General features: G+C 32.4%; 1 protein-coding gene and 1 long non-coding RNA gene across 2 annotated transcripts; both read left to right on the top strand.

Moving 5' to 3' along the window:
* Positions 1–177: 177 nt before the first annotated feature.
* Positions 178–771, top strand: LOC124829857 (chaperone protein dnaJ-like protein). The gene has a single exon (XM_047303435.2). The coding sequence runs from the start codon at positions 264–266 to the stop codon at positions 555–557; it is 294 nt and encodes a 97-aa protein (XP_047159391.1). The 5' UTR covers positions 178–263; the 3' UTR covers positions 558–771.
* A 12798-nt stretch (positions 772–13569) lies between these two features.
* Positions 13570–14156, top strand: LOC148198219 (uncharacterized). The gene is made up of 2 exons (XR_015786524.1): positions 13570–13751; positions 13846–14156. It is a non-coding gene; the product is annotated as an uncharacterized LOC148198219 (long non-coding RNA).
* Positions 14157–20700: the final 6544 nt, after the last annotated feature.

Raw genomic sequence — 20700 nt, 5'->3', positions numbered from 1 at the left:
ACTAAAAAATGCAATTAAATAAGAAATTTATTTATTTGGAATGAGAAAGCGGAATGAAAGAGAAAAACGTCCTAAGAAAACTCCAAAAACGAAAGCTTGTGGCAGCCACCAAAAGCAGTGTCGTCAACGTGTACAATTCCACAACCACTTTCTTTATTTATTTACGTATTTTTTTCTCTTCACACCTTATTCCTCACTCCACACACCCATCATAAAATCTTTCTCTTCAATTTCTCTCTCTTCATATCTCTCCACCAAAAGCCATGGGTCCGGTGGTGCTCAGCCAACTAGCCACCGGTCTGAGCGTGCTGGCCGGAGCGGTCATCGTCAAGTCGGTCATGGACCAGAAGCCCATGGCCGGCCCATTCACTCGCTGCCCCACCTGCAACGGAACCGGTCGAGTAACCTGCCTCTGTTCGCGTTGGTCCGACGGCGATGTCGGATGCTCCACGTGTTCCGGCTCGGGTCGCATGGCCTGCAGCAGTTGCGGCGGCTCCGGCACCGGTCGACCCTTGCCGGCAAAAATCGTGATTCGCCCTCCCAGCCGTCCCTCTTAATTCCCCCACCTCTGCTTTTAGCGTTAGTATAACATTTTAATATAATATAATAGAATCTCTCTCTCTATATATATACCTTTTTCAATTTTATTTCATCTCAATCAATTGCCGTGTACCTATTACTGTTATTATTTGCTCACAATTACCATGTAATATAAAGTGCACGTTGACACTTGTAATCAACAGAGAGCTCAGATTATTAGTATTCCTGTAATTCTCAGATTCTTCTTTTCTTGTTTGCTCTAACTCTTGCTGAATTCAAGAATTCTGCCGTCTGTTCAATACCATGTTGCTTTGCTCCTTCATCGTCTTGTTGAATTTGAGCACGTGCTTGTAATATGAATGAATTTCGGAGAATCTTGAGATATAATGAACTGTTATTGTTATTCTAGATTAAATGAATGGCTTTTAAGAACCATATAAGCTTTTAGGGTTTTTGTTTTTACTTTAAAAATCTGGTTTCCTGAATCATTGCATTTGAATTGTTGGGTGTCAGTCGCAGTGTTTGCTGCAAGATTGTTGACTGGGTGAATTCGGATGTGTTCGACGCAAAATGGCTTTGGAATTATCTATCACTATGCTTGACCCGATCAACTTGGACCGAGTTTCAGGGGATTGGTGGTTTTTAAATTAAACAATGCCAAACCGCCATTTTTTTATTTCTAGATTTGATTACAAGAATTGTGCATGACTTTTGATCAGTGCCAAAACATAAATTTGGACGGGTACGATGGTAAAGCTAATGAATAAGTTAACTCTTAGGAGAAAAGTTAGTTCAAGAACTCATCAGTGAGATGTTAGAAGATGATGATTGAAAGTCTTTCTCTGTCATTAGATTAGATGGAAGGAACAATTGAGATTTTGGATTGTTTAGTTTCTTAGTGCGTCTTTGTTATATAGTGAAATGTACTGTAATTTTGTGCATTTTAGCTGGCTTCCAAGCTTGGACGGAGCAACTAATCAGATCAAGTGTTTAATATTCTTTTGTGTTTTCTGGTGGGGTGCCAAGTCTCACTCCATAAGTGGTGGAACAGTCAAAGGAAAAAGATCTATGATTATGTTATGTTATATATATATATATATATATATATATCTTAGTGCTATCTTATTTCACAGATAGGTAATCAATTCCACTTATCGTAGCATCTACTGTTTCCCGGACTCTGTTCTTCTGGAAGAATTGAATGAAGGGAAAAAACGAAGTTTTGAAACATGATCACGGTTTGGGGTCGAGATTAAGTCTTCATGTACGAATTGTCTTCTAACTCTCGAAGCTTAGGTCATAATTTTCTCTTTAAATATCCTTATACTATTCGGTTAACTTGGATATCACTTGCACAAAACACTCTCGTCTAAATAATTGGATAACAAATACGTTGTAAAAGTAATCTGAATATTATAGAATTCCAAACCCATATACCAGTTGTTTAGGTGCAAGGTGGCCGACCTATCCGTGACTAACCCCACAGTCATATAATATAATCATCTAAATTTTTAAGATCTAAACTTTTAAAATTCTAAGCTAAAACTGAGATATCTAATGATGCTTTGATTTGGTCTAATTAAATCATGGTGGCTAACATAAGAATAACACAAGCACGTGGTCAAAGACTCAAATATGTAGTCCAAAGTAATTGGTCAACTTCAACTGCTGCACACCGGTAAGACCTTCAAATCTCACTACAGAACCTCCTTCTTAGTTGAACCACCCTGCTAAAATATTTTAAAAAGAGGTTATTTTTAGCGTTTATGGTCGCTTTCTCACTTACCCGTTTACACCAACAAGATCCAAAACACCAGAAATTTCACTCCCTCTAACTCGACATAAAAATATATGTTCATCGTATGAATTTGGCGCGAGTCAATTTGACCTAGAATTTTCCCAACGTGTCTATTTATTGTCAGTTGTTATTAAAACGTGTGAACAGTGTTCAGGAAATCGATCGTGCACGTTTGATGTGTGTTTTAATTCCTCTTGAGATCCTCCCCAGTTGACTTGTATTATGTTAATGATATTACTAATGCATGCTGTTGCGTAATGCAATACTTAAAAACAATGAAGTTGTTCACGTTGTTCTTTAATTTTCATGAGTTGTATTGTTTTTCCTTAAATTATTCTTTTCCGCACGATGAGCATTTGATTAATGTGGAGTCTCCCTCCGATGAAGTCTATGTAGACCGAATTTGCAGCAAAACGGTGGCGCCAGAAGGATCTGGTAGCTGGAGATGCAGAACCAGTATATTATTATATGTACTTTTATATTTGTTAGAGCCATGAATAACAAACTATTTTGGAAATTACTAAGAAAAAATAATAATTCAATGAATCAATATCTCTAATTTACAGTCAACTCTAACAAAGCCTTTTTTTTCTTATTTTTAACCTTTTATTATTATTTTTTTTTCTTCGTTTTTTATTCTTGTCGTCTTAGAGAAGTAATTACTCCACTCATTGACTTTCTCTTGTTCAAGTGTAAGTTGGACTAGTTACTATTTTTCATTTTATTTCAATGAAAAGAAATAATAATAATGATACTTGAATCCACACAAAATTTTTATATTTATTTCACATTACTTTTTATTACATTTTTAAAAAATATATATATAAAAATTCAACATATTTTACTCTTATTCTTATATTATGTGTGAAATAAGTATAAATATATGTCATCTTACCATTATTAAAAAAAACGAAGGATTCATTAACCCATATAGAATTAAGTTGATTCCTTCAATTAAGAAACTGAATATCAACCCCAATTTGATAGTTTTTGTTTAAATAAACTTCTTTACAAAAAATTCATGAATGAAGAAACGAGAAGAAAATATGAATTTAAATTCTAATAAATTAAATCATGGATAAACTAATTCTTTGGCTTAATAATTTCAACAGAGAAAGATAATTTAAAAAAATAAACGGGAAATGTGAAAATTAGCGAAGGGAAACAATTTATATAAATTTTTCAAAAAAGGGAAAGTGTGAAAATTAGCTAGGGGAAACAATTTATATTTTTGTTTTATTCATATTTTATTTTGGGTCGATTTGAATATTGCCCACATTGTACTGTTCATGCACCGCAAACACGCTATCGGGCCTTACTACTTATAGCCCTCAACCAAACCATGGGACAACAAGTTAGTCGGAATTTCTTAATGCACTTCCGTAATTTCAATCTGCACCCCCAAAAACTAAACAATAAAAAATTATCCTTTGGTTTAGAATTTCTGTTTCATTGGATAATTTGGAGACGATCGGATTGCGTAATTTAGAGACGTTCTAGAATGTATAATTTAAAATCCAAACTAAAAAATATTTAAGATTGTATAATCTAAAATACAAAATAAAAAAGCATTATAAATTATAAAATACGAATGTATTTTTTAAAAAGTTAATATGTAAAGGGATACTTTTGACATTTTCTACACCTTATGGAGGTGTAAGAGGGAACTGTAGGAAGAAAGACCCCAAGTAGGTGGGTCGCGGGTAGGGATTAAGAATAGAAGGTTTGTTTGTAATATGAGTAAGAAAAATAGTGGTGCAAGAAGAAATTAATGGGTGCAGGAAGCAATTGAAAACGAACAGTTAAACATTGTTGTTTTTCCTTTTTTTGATGTTACCTAAAGTTCTTAGTGATCGACCTTTTTGGCATCTTTATTTTGATTGAACCGAAATCAGTGATTTGGTACCTAAAAAAACGAAATAGACCCTACAATTGCAGGAACCTTAAGGCCAATCTTTATTGATAAATTACGTAAAGACAAGGAAGAAGTAAAAAGTGGGATTAAACCTCTGAAATTTTTGTTTTTCTAAGTATCCTTCTTAATGAATAAATTAAAAAAATAGGGAATGTGGTAAAGATGTGGCACAATCTCATTCTTATCTTGATGTCTGAGGCAAAATCATAGCTTCCATTTTCAACACTATAAAGATAAAACAGCAGGCCCACACCTTCTTTCTCTCCTGTCCCATTCAACCCTCAAATCACTATGTTCTTCATTTTCCTTGCATTTATAAACAAGACAAAAAAAAAATAATCTCTCAAAATGTCTTGTAATTTAGTTTCTTTGCTACATTCGAAATTTAGTTTTTTTTTAGTTAAAAGTTGTTAAAAATATTTGAATTTCTTTTTACTTGTTTAAACAAAAAATATTGATCTTTGAAATATGAATTATTTGTATTGTATTGTACGGATATCCGTCAGATCAATGGACTGAACCCGTAATCAGTTAACAACTCAGTAACTGACCGGTAAAGATAGTCGTTTAGGTAATTCAAGGGTAATCAATAAAAATAAGAGTCATTGATGGACACTTAATGAAACAATGAAAGCTAGTTATTGGTAATGGGTCAGACTTAAGAGTAAGTTCATTTTAAATATGTGTTTGACAAGAGGTACCTTTCCTTTGACATGTACCCTCCCACGGTTTGAACAAGGAAGAGAGAGAGCGAGCAGCGCAACTTAGATAATGGAAGACTATCAGGAAGTCCATCCGATCTACATAACCGTTTGAAATGCTTTGAGTGAGGAACCTAAACACCTTGCCCCAAAACACGTATATAAGATTTACTATAACTTCTAAATAAACTTCAATAGAGTGATAAAACTTAATGATGACAAGATAAGACTTTGGTTCTTTCAAATTTTTTATATTTATATAATTTAAAATATTTTTTTAAACTTTAATATATTTTATATATTTGACATTCAAAAACTTTTATACATTTATATAAAAAAAAATTGATATTCTTAACATATGTAATGAAAATCCGTTTTTTCATAAGTGAGGTTGATTTTACTATGACTATAATATCACTGTTAAAAATTAATCATATTTTATGTATAAGATATCTAAAAAAGAGACTTAACACTAATTTTAATATAAAACCTAAAAGTTTAATGTTTTAAACCTGATTTTTGTTATATATTACTTAATTTTTTTATTTATTCAATATCAAACTTTCAAGTCTTACTTAGAATTTTAACTAATATGAGTTTTTAAAGATATATTATATTTTGTATGAATCCTTTCAAAACTGTACATATTTTTTAAAAAGGAAAGTATAAAAAAGTTAATAGAGTATATTTGGGTATGTTTCTTTTACAATAAGACTGATAAATATCAAATGTTGTATTTAGTGAGATTCAATGTGTTTTGTCCTCACTCGCACACTTTCTAGGAAAACTTTCCAGAAGATCACCCATCCCTAAATTGCTCCAGGCCAAGTACGCTTAACCATGGAGTTCTTATGGGTTAGGCTACCGAAAAGCAAATGCATCGTTCAACTATATAGTCCCATACCTATACAGTCTCTAGATCCCTCTCCGCCCTCGTCAGTGCCCGGGTGTCACATGCCCACCAACTTCCGCTTGGTTCGTCCTCGAACCACACCGTACTGGGAGAGGCTAGGCTCTGATACCAACCATGGAGTTCTTATGGGTCAGGCTACCGAAAAGCAAATGCATTTGGTGATATGAGTAGTCAAATCAATCCCTTTAAGCTATCGTTCAACTATATAGTCCCATACCTATACAGTCTCTAGATCCCTCTCATTCCGGTGTATATTCGATTCATCCATGTGCCCCTTTCATTGGAAGCCTGCGAGGAGCCGCTCCTTGTCAGTGCCCCTTGCACATGCCTCTTGCACCGGCGATCACTCCCCGCCTTCGTCAGTGCCCGGGTGTCACACGGAACGTTATAATTAATTTTCCCATAATGCTATATTAATTTTCCTAATGTGAAAACTTAGAAACTTTCGAATCAATTGATAGGATGAAGGTTTTGTTGGTGACAATTTTTTTCCAATTGCAAAGCTATTTAGGTACGAAACTAAGTAACATATCCAATGCTAAGCATGTGCTAGAGGAATTTGAAAGAGAAAAATAATTCAAATCTATTAAATTATAAAGAAGATAGCCAACAAAGCTATAAAGGAAATAACTAAAAGTTGTGTTCTATTACTATTTACAATTAAAAAAAACACTTTAGTCGTATCAACAAAGTTAACAATAATACAAAGAAATAAAAACGGGATTAACTTTTTGTGTGTTATTAGTGTATACAAACTACTCATTATATTGATCGATAATAAATAATCATTAGCATAATATCAAAAATATTTTGAATGTATTAAATGTAAATAGAAAACAATATAAAATCTTAAGAGATAATTTATTTATTTTTTATATAAGAAAATGCAAATTTAGGCTGACATTTTATATTTTGAACTATTGGTAATAAGACACATGTTTCATTTCAAACATTTCATTAACACTTATTATACTTATACTTACTGTACTTTCTACAAATTAAATCTTCAAAATGATTAGTAACTTCACATTATAGTCAATTTCTTAAATAAATTCACACAAGTCAATTTTAGGTTGGAATACCCACACATATTTAAAAGAGTTTCTTTGTTATCTTTCCCATTATTTTCTAACATCTGGTTATCTTTGTTATCAAATTATTTTTTTATTATAAAGAAGTGAAAACACAATAGTAAATTTTAAAACAAATAAAGCACTGAAAACACACTGGTAAATTATAAAACACCGACCAGAATATGTTGGTGGAAACAAGTTGTTTTATGGTAGCAAATGTTGGTTACCAATCATACATGTCTATGGCCATGAGTTAGTGTTTGAGGTCTACCAACACCATCATCTCCTTCATCATAGTAACAATAATAATAGATAGGATTTAGCTACCAACAATCCTTATAAAGAGAACATGATGTTGATTTTCTTTCTCATGCAACCATGTGCTTCTATTAGCATGGTTATTATGCCTAAAAGGAAATTATGTTTTGACCCCAAACCAATCTCCTGATTATGTCTCTTCTGAGTTCGAATGAATCTAAGAAACTCCTTCACTTCACGCACACTTTACCTCTAACCAAGATAACCATTAATTCATACATGTGTGTAGGGTCTTTCAATTGCTTATGTTTTCTTTCTTGGTTGCGGAGTCAACAAGCCAAGTTTCAATCTTTTTGAGTCATTGACTTGTGTGGGAGAAAGAACAACACAACCTCATATTATGTGAATATCTCAAACTACTGAATTATGTTCTTAAAACCTCATATTATTTTGTCGGCTCCTTGGTGGTTTGGTTTGATTTGGCCCCTCAGAAAAATTATCATTCTGTTTTTCAGTTCGTGTTCATACCAAATGCTCACATGCTGGTAGGAACTATTTTGCTTCTCAAGATTTGTATAAGATGCATCCTTCAGGACAATTCTAATGCTAATAATGAAATAAATTTGTGATTTGTGGGTGCAATGCAAGAATGTCAGATTAAGATTTTACAAATTGCTCTTCGATTTTTGTGGACACGATTACTCTCACCTCGTTGCCTCTGTTATATCCTAACTGTCAGACACCATGTTCGCATGTTGTTGGATGTGGGCACCGTTCTTGGTAGCATTAGTGGGTCTTAATCAGTGTTCTGTAATAAGTTTTTTGGACCAAAATTTACAACAGCAGTTTAAAATGTCTATTTTTGGGTAGATTCAGGTTATCTCTCGTACAGAATCAACCACTGAATCCTTCAATATACTAGAATTTATTCGGGCATAGTTAGGTTTACAAAAAAGGAGGTTCACTGAAAAATACAACATCGATCAAATCTGAGTCTAACTACTTAAAAAAATTAAATCATTATTATGTATCTAAAACATTAAGACAATAGATCAATTAATTTTCACCTGTAACTATTTTTACGTTTAAGACTGATGTTATACTTTGAAACTAAAAAGTGAAACTGGAGAAAGAGGATAATTTTGCACAGGTTTATGATCCTAAATTCTAGCATGGCATCGAGGTAAAAAAGAACAATCCGACAGCTTTTCAACCTATCAATTATTGAGATCCAGAAGAGCAAGACTTTTCAATTATTAACACGATCACAACTCTTTCCGCAAGATTTTGGGTCCAACAAAAGAGAACTCAAACTGAAGTGATCTTATTATAATTACTTGCTCATCAAGCACCCTAGTGCTTTCAATCAAATAATGTTTGAAGTCAAGACTAGTAATTACATTCAGGATTAAAATTAAATTATTTATCATATCTTTTTAGATTTATTGCACATTATAAGTACTTTTCGTCTTTGATCATTTTTAAAACTCGTATATTTGTTTTTACAGATGCTATAAGTGTCATGGCTACTCTTACAATATAGAGGAAAAGTTTACTCCATATGGAACTATTTTTCTCTTTTTCTACAACCATGCACGTACAGAACATATTGGAATGAAGATCTAAATGTATAAAATTTTGTTGGTTAATTATATCAGTCCCCATATAGTTTTGGAGTAATTTATGATTGCTAATGACTCGAGTATACGTAATTAGGATAAGATGCCGACCAAGCATCATAATTTTGTTTAATATATTAATGATGCAACTAAAATGTTTGGAAACAAAACCTAACCCTTTTATCTGATTTGATTTTACAAAGGTGTAATGTTTTGGACGGCCATGGTGATTATTATCTTATATTTAAGTCCACCTTGAAGTAATTATCAACTACTACCAAGTTTCTGTTGTTTCATTAATATTGGAAACCAGTTTCTTTGCTAGAAGAAGATTATACTTTAATTGGAAATTGCAAATGCAAGGAAAATTAGATAGGAGGTAGCATTCAGAGATGACGTAACTTGTTCTTGGTCAAGATATGCATACCTACGATAAATTTTCAATAAAAAATTAACACAAAACGTATCCTTGTCCTTTTGAATGTGATAATGATAAGATGAAAACCAAAAAGGTCACAATAATTTATTTAGTTTTGTGGCTGGCTGGCCATTTTTCTGTTTCTTCTTTTTCTTTAGGTTGGAAAGCAAGATACATCTCTTTCAATAGTTTATCTTTATATGTTCATCCTCTAACATATACGTTATTTTTAGTTTTATTTAATCACAAGGGCTTTTATCATGACTTCAAAAATAATTATTCTGACTTCAAACTTTTTATCAGTGTGTAGTGTGTAGCTGTATTTTTTATTTTATATTTTTGTAGACGGTTGATTCTCTGTATTTTTATCAAATCAATCAAACATGGTTCTTTAATAAAAAATATATATTATATGAAGCTATGTATTCTAGTTTTCTATTTGAAGCTATATGGATTTGAGATAATTTAAAACTTTAGAGTCAGAAATTGTTAAAACTGCGAAAGATTTCTTGAGATATGAGATTAGGGTTTAATTTGGTGATTTATAATTTATTTTTTAGTTTATGGGCACATTTTACATGTGTTGGTCGATAAGTTTTCAGTAAAGAAATTATATAATATAAATATAACCAAATCTAATGAGTTCATAGTTTGACAAAACATGGAACTACATCGTAAATTTTTTAAATTCAGTTACGGATGAAGAAAAACTTCGAACAACAATTGGCACGGTAAGATTTTTGTTTGCTCAAGCACAAATATTGAAAAAAAATCAGTACATTTTACCTTACATTAAAATTCTTTTTTTAATTGTGTTATCTACCCATCCATAAAGAGGGAATATTTGCAAGGCATAATTCTATCTCTTTTTTTTCCTTCATTTATTTCATTGCTATGATTTTTCAAAATATAAAATAGAATTGAAATCTACATAGGGCATCATGAATTCTGTTCAAAATTAAATTAGAAAAACACCATAACCGAATTTTGCATTTACGTAAACACTAATACCAGATATTTTAATAAAGGTTACATGTGGATTATTGAATATTATGTAAAGGTCAAGTTGTTTATTGAAAAATCGAGGATTGCAGAAGTAAGTTTAAGAAAAATGTCTCTTTAACAATTTTTTTATAATGTTTATATGATCGTGGTCCATTTCAAATATTTTTTTGAAAATAAATTCAAATTATATAAAATTTACTTTTTAGGTTGTCCAGCCAAACCTAATGTTCTCGTCTTTCTTTCTGCCAACTAAGTTTCTTTTTTTTTTTAAATTGTAATACTAAGTAAAATAACTGTCGAGTTTTTATACTCTATATAACATTTTCTAATTCAACTTATTCCTCTGAATTTCGTGGTTCTTCTTCTTCCCACTCACCATAAAACAATTCTGAGATCTGGGTGACGTGGTTTAGCCTATTGTTACAAAAGGTTATCAACATATCATAGTCATATGTTTAATACGTTATAAAACAAATATCGATGATTGGACATCAAATACCTTATTTTTCCAATAAAGACTATAAATATTATTTTTGTTGATTTTAGAATTCTCTTTTTGTTTTAATAAATTGAAACATTTTTATATTACTAAGTGATATTTTAATGTGATGTTTCCTAATTTAAATTATCTTTAGTTACCTATAAAATTAAGTAAAGTGATAAGACAGCTATATGAGGATAAGAGAGAAGGTTTATCCTTTTATTTCTTAAAAAAAAAAACATTTTATGAAAAACTATAGAAGGGGCGCTGTTAAATGTTAATTAACACATGAATGATGAGAAGATTGAGATGAGGTTAACTTCACTTACCATTCACGTAAAGAGTGTTCCAAGAATTGCCAGCAATTCGCAATTCATCTCAAAACACATCACATTGGTTTCTCATTTAGAAGACCAAACAAATCCCCAAACTTTTAGCTTATTGTTTGAATAATTTGACACCTTCGAACTAACAGTAGAATCTCTGGTAAGAGAAATTTCAATGAAATTCTTTCAAAAAAAAAACTTAATTTTTGCAAGTTTACTTGACTCAGCCATCATTATCCATTGAACTTTCAGTTGAATACGAATGATGGGTGTTAAAAGAGAAGCATTAGTGGGTGCAGGTAGCCCCCAAAGCCAACTTTTTCTATCTGACTTTTGACCAACTATGTTCACACAATATATATATTTTTTGTCAGAATGAATTTTTAAAATTATTTTTTTATATACCCTTATAAAAGTATAAAAGTAACAGTAAGTAATGCTCTGAAAGCAGTGGAATAAACTGATATATTATATAAAAAATGAGAGAAGTGAAAAAGAGAGAGAAGAGAATGTTAGATAACTTGAAAATCACTCAAACATGTAAGGTGCGAGTGGATATTTGCTCGAAAAACGATGAAAGAGGGGCCACAAACACCACAGATGCTAAATGCGTTAAGCAACATCATCACTCAAACATTGGTTCCCTTTCTTTAACCTATTTATGGTTCGTTACGCTAAAATCTCACAAATTCCAAATACTTCTCTCCTAGTTTATTGCTCAAGAATTAAACATCAATATAGCTGGAAAACGTTGTTTCCTTTTATTTCGGTTTACAAAGTTCAGATTAAATTATTTTACATAAATAATTTCTAAACTTATGTTAAAGTTTTAGTTTTTAATCTCTCTTCGTTTGGACGAGGTCGAATACTATTTGTAAAAATATTAGAGTCAATATTTATTTAAATATTTTGATAATAAATACATAGTAAAAATAATCAATTATTTACATATTAAATTTGTATTTATAAATTTTGAATTGAATTTTAGATTAATAATAATTTAATTACAACTAAATTTAATCAAAATTAGGATTAATATGATTATTTTTAATATTAATTTTTGTTGTAGTTCAACCGATATAGTAAATATTACTCAATAAATCAATAAATATGTTGTCTATATCATCTATAACCGAACTATTATATATATATATATTTTGTATTGAGGATGTCCGGACGTCCTGGACGACTGGGGCACGAGTGGTAAAGTTGACCGATCGGGACAGATGTTTTCAAATATGATTAAGGTAAAACATTGATTAAGGATCATTTGGTCCTAGTTGAGTCATGATTAAGAATTTGTTAATCCAAGACCCATAACCAAAACTATAAATACAAATCAAAAGTAAAAAATGGGTGGATTCATTAATTACGTATTTATTACAGCGTTTAACTTACCGATCGAATTATCACTGACTTTGACATCGGATCAACTTTAGCATGTATATTTCCGGTGGTCACATAAGGTGAATCAACCCGGAACACATACGTTTAAAAAATTAGAGAATTTTACGTTTCATCTGAGTTAAAAACAACAATTCGATGTCTTGGAGGAGAAATATGTAGTTAGATATTGTGAAGTGTGTTTAGATGAAAGTAAAAGCAAGAACTTGATTCACACTAAGACACTTACTTATACGTGTTGTCGGTAAAAGTAAACTCTGAAGAAACAGAATGTGTTTAACTGAAAACAGAAGTAACTTTCTCCATTTTTTTTTCTTAAAAACTAAAAGATTGTCGCTCTATCCAACGTTCCCTGTCTAAATTTCATAATTACGAGAATAAAAAACAATAAAAAGGTGCATTAAGAGTGTGATACAAATCTCTTTGTATTTGGTAAGAGTTAGTCACCGACTATTTATGTTTTACAACACATTTTAAAAATTGTCAAACTTAATCTACTTGTATGAATTACCTCACCGAGAAGCTTATTCATTTTTATTATGTTCATGAAATGGACTGCAGCTTTTGTCAGTTTAGCTAAATCCACTTTTGCCAAATCAAATCCCACTTAGTTGTCACATCAAGCTCAATTATATATTATGTATATATTGCTCCAATACTTTAATTTTTTTTGAAACCGTAACTATGATTAATTTATATTTGAAAAATACGTACAGAAACCTGTCTGAATATTTTTACAATAATATATTATACTATTTTGTTTCAATGATATATCTCACTTTAAAATTCTTGTAAGTTTTACAATATAAAATTAAAATATGATTTTTTTTAACTAGGTTGTAAATCTCATCCTTTTCTGGGTTTAGTGTGTGGGAAAGGGAAAGAGGTTTGGAATGCAATGATTTGTGTTCCACCAACTCACTCCATCAACCCTATTTTATTTTCTTCGGCTAAATTCCTGTTGACTAGTGTGCATAAAAAATGTATAAAAAAGCATTTATTAAATTTTGTAAATTGGAATACTACAAAAAAATATTCTTTTAACATATTTAAATTTTTAAAAAAATATAAAAAATTATATTTTATGATTATTTTAATTTGTTCTGTATGTGAAATAAATATAAAAATATGTTATGGTATTGTTACTTAAATAATACTGTGTATGTGATTGTCAATGCATTCCAACGTGGGCATGAAAAAGGGGGAAGAAGAGTCAAAGGGTACTGTTGATGTTTTGAAGCAAAACCCTAAAGTGGTGGGTGATGATGCGTAGGGTGACCCTTGAGTTGAGGGCCAGCAGGTTCCAACTTTGAACATGGGGAAAACTTTTAGGCTTAATTTCCTTTTATATATTTGGAAGTTCCTTGGTGTGATATACGTGTGTTTGTTTGTAGTGAAAAAATGGGCGAGTTCACTTACCATGCACGTAAAGTTGAAGGGAAGCAGCGAGCAGTGCTTTGTCCCATAACTGGGACGCATGCAACAAGCTACTCCTTGCAAGTTAATGTACATCAATTAATTAAGAACAATTTTGCAAGAAACCTCAAACCCATTTTGTTTTTTTTATTTCTACTTATGTTGTTGAAGACTGAGAAGTTGAAGGAAAGGTGTTTGATAATTTGACTGACTGAATATTAGAAATATGGTGGGAAAAAGCTGTACTACTTTACTGCGAAGGAATGAATGAATTGTGTGTGTATGAATACGTTATGGTTGCAACTTTTGAACACAAAAACGTTGGCATTGGGAAGATTGAGATATAAATTAAAGGAGGAGCAGTCAAAAAAATGTGCTTTTCCCTTCCCTTCCCTTCGATCTGACTCAACCCTTTGTTGGAAGAGAAAGTAGGGTATCCCACAATCACCTGCCTCGTGTTCACGTGCCTTGCAACTGTGACACTCATCATTCACTTACTTTTATTTCTTGTTTGGATGAGAGCACTCCCAATACAATCAGGTTCTTCATGTAGTTAATTTTTTTAACATAGACTTTAAGCTTTTTATTAATGAATTAGGCTCGATTTAACATTTATTTTTTATTGTCAGCCCACCTACCAATCAGCCTTGCTTTCAATTACATTGATTTTGTGAGTGGTTTTGTTTATTGTGTTTTTGTTACAATTCTTTTTGTATTCGATCAAGGTTAAATAAGATAGCATATATACAAATTAATGTATTCTTTATTTTAATGCTGTAAACAAATTTTAGTGTTTTAAGTTACCTTTAAATTCAATATTACAGCATTTTAGCTGCTTTACATCACCTTTAAATTACAAATAATTATTGTTGATATTATTTTTAAGGTGCTATAGCAAAAATCAATAAATTTATTATATACGAATAAATGGAATGTAAAACCACTAATACATAGTCCTTTTTATGTTTTAATACATATTATTACCAATAAAATAATATTTTTTAAAATGTATGATTTTATATTCTTTGTATTTTTACAAATATGTAATGTTCAAAATACTCACATTTTAATTAGTATTTTAATAATATTAGAAAATGGAACATTATTTGTGTATCATAGACATTAGACTAAAATTAACTAATTGAACGATTAACTACAGAAAAATTGTCTGATCAAGATAAAGAATAATTATTATCAAATACACCGTAATTTAAATTGTTCTCTATACAAATTTATTTCAATTAGACCGTAAAATGCGTTTTTTCCTATTTAATTTTTTTGATCATCTTATTTTTTTTGTATTGTGTCGTCAAATAGTGCATTTTTTTTCCTTTTCCTTTTTCTTTCTATGTAGTTCCTTTCTCTCATCCATGTCTATCAAAATTGGGTAGATAATTATCTTTTTCCTTAATTAATAAATTATACATCGTGTCAATTATACGCAAATGTTACCTCAATATTACACATAGAGGTGCTCCCATCAAGGACACCACATTCTCATAATTGTGGTTCTAGATTGGTACTTCTTCACGTCTTTAAATCAATAAATAATAATAATAATAATAATAGTAATTAGGATTATTTTATCAGTCCTTATCCATATTTTTAATTTTGGCTAAACTTAAGTCTCAACCTTCTTGGATTAGAATTCAAAGTAGTTAGTAGTTTTTTATAATGAAATCAAAATTTGCACAAGTTAATTAAGCTTGAAAAACCTAACTTAGATCATACTCAACTCAATCTATCATAGATTATATATATGTTCATCATCACGTGCGCGAGGTGCATTTAGCAAATACGTTAAGCAACATCCTCTGTTATTGTTTGGTTCAATTACTCATGGATTGATTTATATATGAATGGCTGCGTAATATATATGGAAAATGATATTGATATATTTGCACGTAAAATTGTCACCTTCGATAAGTCTAAGATATCTTTCAATCTTCTCAAACATTCGTGGCAATATATGTAACATATTTTAGGTGCACACTAAACCTGTGCCAAGTGTTATGTCTTATTTTATAAGTTTGAAGAGAATGCATGCATGCTACGAATGGCAATGATAAGGGCACGTAGTAAAGTTAACTGCTTTGAAAATCCTATCTGGAATGAAAATTATATTTAATGGAATAATACAAGTTGATATATAAAAAATTCGACGTTCCACATATATCTATCGTCACCACATATATATCAATCATACCAATAAACCCATCTAATTGCATCGTCCAATTATACCTTTAATCATATTTGCTCATTTGTTCTTTAAACCTTTGTGTATATATATAATATTTTCATTTAAGGTATACGTGCTTCTAAAAAATAACACGGAATCATCTGCTTGTTATTCTTTGATACACAAATACTTTTCTTTAATTATTTTTATATTAATTTATTTTACTTTTTTTCTTTGAAATTCTTAAATCTATCTTCTTTTAGTTTTTTAAACATCACATACATTTAAAATGCTCATAAAATTCGAACAATCCCTTTAAATAAAGACTAATTTGGGTTTAACATGAATAAATTACTTTATCTTGTTTTAAAATATTTGTTATGACAAATAATGAAGTGGCCACAGATTGTTATGTCACATATTCATAAAAGCCCAAGCTAGTATGTAGTATATCGTTAACAACCAATTAATTAAAAATTTGGCTATTTAGGCAGAGCTACGCTAATAGTTATCTAACAAATAATTTATTTTTTGAGATAAGGAAATTGAAAATATTTTTCTTTTATGTATTCATTTTGCTTTTTCTAAAAAGAAAAAAGTTAACGTCCTTTGAGTTCAAGGACACTGACGAACTAGATAACAAAATAACTCGACCTTATAGTCTAATGGATGATAACAAATATAAGTTATACTTATCACTGGTTTATTAAAAAAAACACTTTTTTAATGGTAAGAAGATTATATTAATTCATTTTATAGTTTAAAATTAAAATATATCAAAATTTTAAATATAAACAAATTATAATTGTGAAACCCTAAATAATTAACGCACCAAATCACACTCTTTAATCACCATTAAAAGCATTTTGACACGTCAAACCCAATCTGCATGCGCCTGCCATGTGTCACTGAGGGAGCGTTCCAGAAAAGTTGGTGGAAAACAAGTGGCATGCAGTGGATTGGACGATCGTTCTGCGTGGGAAGGGAAATTTACCCTCTGCGTGCGCTGACGCCATTCTGTCACGTCAGAAGCTTCTAAAGCGGTAGTGGAAAACCAGGTGGCAGTGCGTGAATGCATGGCTGGTTGACGAGGAAGAGAAAATGATTTCTCTGAAACATTTCACTCCATTTCACGCATTCATCTTCTTCCTCGCTAAACCCTGACCATTTCTTTCTCCAGCTTCTCTCTAAACCCTTTCCATCTTCTCTCTAAGATCACTCACCACTAGCATCTTTGCTTCCATTTCAGAAACCGTAGGATCATTCTCGGTGCTGTAAGCTTTCATCTGAACCGAACAAGTTAGAATTCTGTGACTGGTAAGTTCTCGTCCCTGAACGTTCTTCTCTTCTGTTTCTGCGAACCAAATTCTGGTTGCATGCGTGGGTTAGGGGTCTGATCTGTCTACGATTTTGGTGTATTAGATTAAGTGGAAGTTGTTGAGTAAGCTTCTGGATAGAAAGCTGTGAGAGCGAGAGTGGAACCCTAGCCTTTGGAAGTTCACTGCTAGACCAGGTAAGGGAAGCTTAGTAATTTAATTTAATATATGTTTGATATGTATGACAGTAATGAATTGTGATGGATGTCTGAAATGTATGCAATATATGAATTTTGAATATTCGTGAATGAGCAGAATTGAAATGTATGTATATCAGGAATGTTGTGTGAAATTATGCAGTGAATGAGATGTATGAGTTGTAATGTGATTGATTTCTGCATAATTTGGAATGATAATGATCTGAACTGTATGTTGATGATGATATGTTTGAAACTGGAAAATGGAAGATTCTGGAATTATGAAATGATAATATGAATTATGTAAGGTATGAGATTTATGTTAAAGATAAATTCTAAGTTATGAATAGTATGAAAAACTGTGAAATTCTAGTGTTTGAAAATCTGGAAAATCTGATCTTCTCTGATTAATGGTGTACGCTCGTCATCGAACGGTCTTATACCGTTCGGTTTCACTGGAAAATAACTTAGAGTAAGAATTCTTTCATTTGGAGAGATTCGGATCGAGAACGAGCGTTATTTGTGTGAAGAGTTAGGCTTGAGCGTTCGGCTCAGCTTAGCGTGTCCAACTATTTAAAAAATAAATTGAAGAGTATTAATACGCTCGGTTTGTTTACCAGCGTTCGTCATAAGTGGCGCTTAGTATTATACTGAGCGTTCGTCCAAATGAACTCTCGATCTTAGATTGAGCGTTCGTTCTAGTTAGCGTTCGGTCTGACACTGAACGTTCGTTCCCATGCGCGTTCATTCCCATGCGTGTTCGTTCTATTTGGTGATCGGTCATTTACTGACGTTCGTCCTAAGCAGTGTTCGGTTTTATAACTGAACGCTCGTCCTATCATCGCTTCGTGAGCGAACGTATATGGTGCTCGTCCAAGTTCTTATTTAACGTTCGTTTTTTTTATGGCAGTGTTCGTATCTGCATCTTATCATATCCTGGTTATTATTGAAATATATCTAAATTATATTTATCCTTTTTATTCAATCTCCAGTATTTTACTTAGAATTATCCTAAGTATTATTCAGATCTTCTTGACTCAATCTTAATTAAATTCTTAAGTGTTCTTAACTTACGTGAATGGATAAAGATTCGTTTCTTTTGTTCAGAAACGAGGCTGCAGTGCACTGTAATACAGTCGTCTTGATCTATTAAATAGTAACTTGTATTTAAATTAAGAGAGTGGAATACAGAATGAAAATTTGATTAAGAGAAATTGTGAATATGTACGAATGGTGATTTGAATGGATTTATGAGAATTGGATTGTGAATGAGCGTTCCAAGGAGGAACGTCTCCATGATGTGAATATGAGAAGTAATGTAGTATGACCATGGTAAAGCTGCTGATGGCTGTTCATCCTGATATTCCGTGAGTGCTCATCCTCATGTAGAGGGGAGTAGGTCATGCGTGGGAATGGCAGGAGGCCCTAGTCCTATTGAGTACTTTGGACTGATAGGGTTAACCTCGGGTGGCAGCTGATGGATGTTCCAGTTACTACACCACCCGGGTGCAAGAGCGCCTGTAGATACGTGGCATCATACAGTCCGGACAGTCTTTAATGTATGAGAATTTGAATGAGTTATTGCATGTATGAATATGTGTTTAATGTTGTATGAACGGTACGATTGATTTTATATGTTAAATTATGTTGATTGTATTGAATTAAATTACCTAAGCTTACCCTTGCAACTTTTCCTTGTGTTGTCTACTGTTATGTACGTCCGTCTTGTCAATGCAATGAGCATCCGTTGTGGATGTGAGCAGATGGAGAGGCGCCACTTGAGGCTATGCTGGAAGAAGAAAATTTGGAGGACGCCAACCTAGTCGAAGTGGAGGTTAAGGCCGAGCAGTAGACCGCTCGCTTTTAGTAGTTGTTAGTGGTTTTAGTTTTGTTTTAGGACGTTCGATTACTTGTTGTAAAACCGTTCGTTATTAGCGTTCGTTTTAAATTTTTGGGGCTCGACTTTGTGGCACTGAAACTCCTAGCCGTTTGGTTTGTGTTCTTGTTTAGCTATAAAGACTGTTGACTGTTTACTGTTAATTGTAATTAATTCTAATTAATGGTAATTACTATTTATTGGGATGTTACATTAATTGGTATCAGAGCAGTTTTGTTCCTTAAAGGAACACTGTAGGTTATGAGCATACTATGCTTTTGCTGTGTGCTCAACGTCCGTTTGATGAATGATTCAAACTTCTTAAAAATTTGCTAATAATTGTTTTCTCTGCTTCTTAGAGAACTAATGGCACCAATACCTCCTTCCCAACCTCAACCAACCGAACGTGATGCATCTGCCCACAATAGGATATTGAAATCAGTAATAGGAGTACTTCAACAACAGAACGCTGCATTAGTGCAGCAGATTACCAACGTTTTACAAAGTTTGGAAGCAGTACGTGCCAATTATGAAGCAACCCAAGAACAGCTGGTGGAGATCCTAGAAATCACTGAGAATATTTCAGGAGCATCCATTTCCTCTGGGAATAAAAGGACCGAGTGGAGCTTGGAGAGTTTCCTTCAACATCATTCATCTAAGTTCAATGAGGAGTGTCTCCCTGGGGAGGTGGAGAAAGTTAATATATTAGAGAAGAACGTGACAGAAGTGGAACAACATATGAAGCAACAACAGCAGGTAATGAGAGGACCCAAATCTTCAAGGAATATTACTAATTCAAGGAGGACAAGGAGGACGCCTTACGCTCGTACTGGATTACCATCTACTCCTAATGGGTCTCGAGCACAATCGTTAGTTGCTGTCAATCGGTCTGGACAGCAAAGGGCAGTGAAGTGTTTTAAGTGTGGAGGACCACATTTCCGATCGTCGTGTCCCCAACTGGTGGAAGCAAAATGTTGCCTTCAATGTGGGGGAAGCGGACATGTCAAGAACGAGTGCAGCAAGGGAGGACGAGCAGAGTTTGGGCCACCAAATGCTGGAAGAGATCAACCAGGAAGAGGTGGCCGAGCATAAGAGGGATGAGTCTATGTCTTAACGTACACTGAAGCAACAAGTCCAGGTACGCTTATCACCTGTACTTTCTTGCGGTATGAAATGTCTTGCTGTACGCTGTTTTAATTATTGTGATAAGGAAGCAGTTTGGTCTGATAGTGTATACACCAACAATTGGATTAGTTTTAATATCC

The sequence above is a fragment of the Vigna umbellata genome, chromosome 5, assembly GCF_029865625.1.
Source record: "Vigna umbellata cultivar VRB3 chromosome 5, Vumbellata_1.0, whole genome shotgun sequence".
NCBI classification, from domain to species: domain Eukaryota; kingdom Viridiplantae; phylum Streptophyta; class Magnoliopsida; order Fabales; family Fabaceae; genus Vigna; species Vigna umbellata.
Note: the sequence above shows the minus strand (reverse complement) of the source record. Positions and strands in the feature narration are given on the sequence as shown.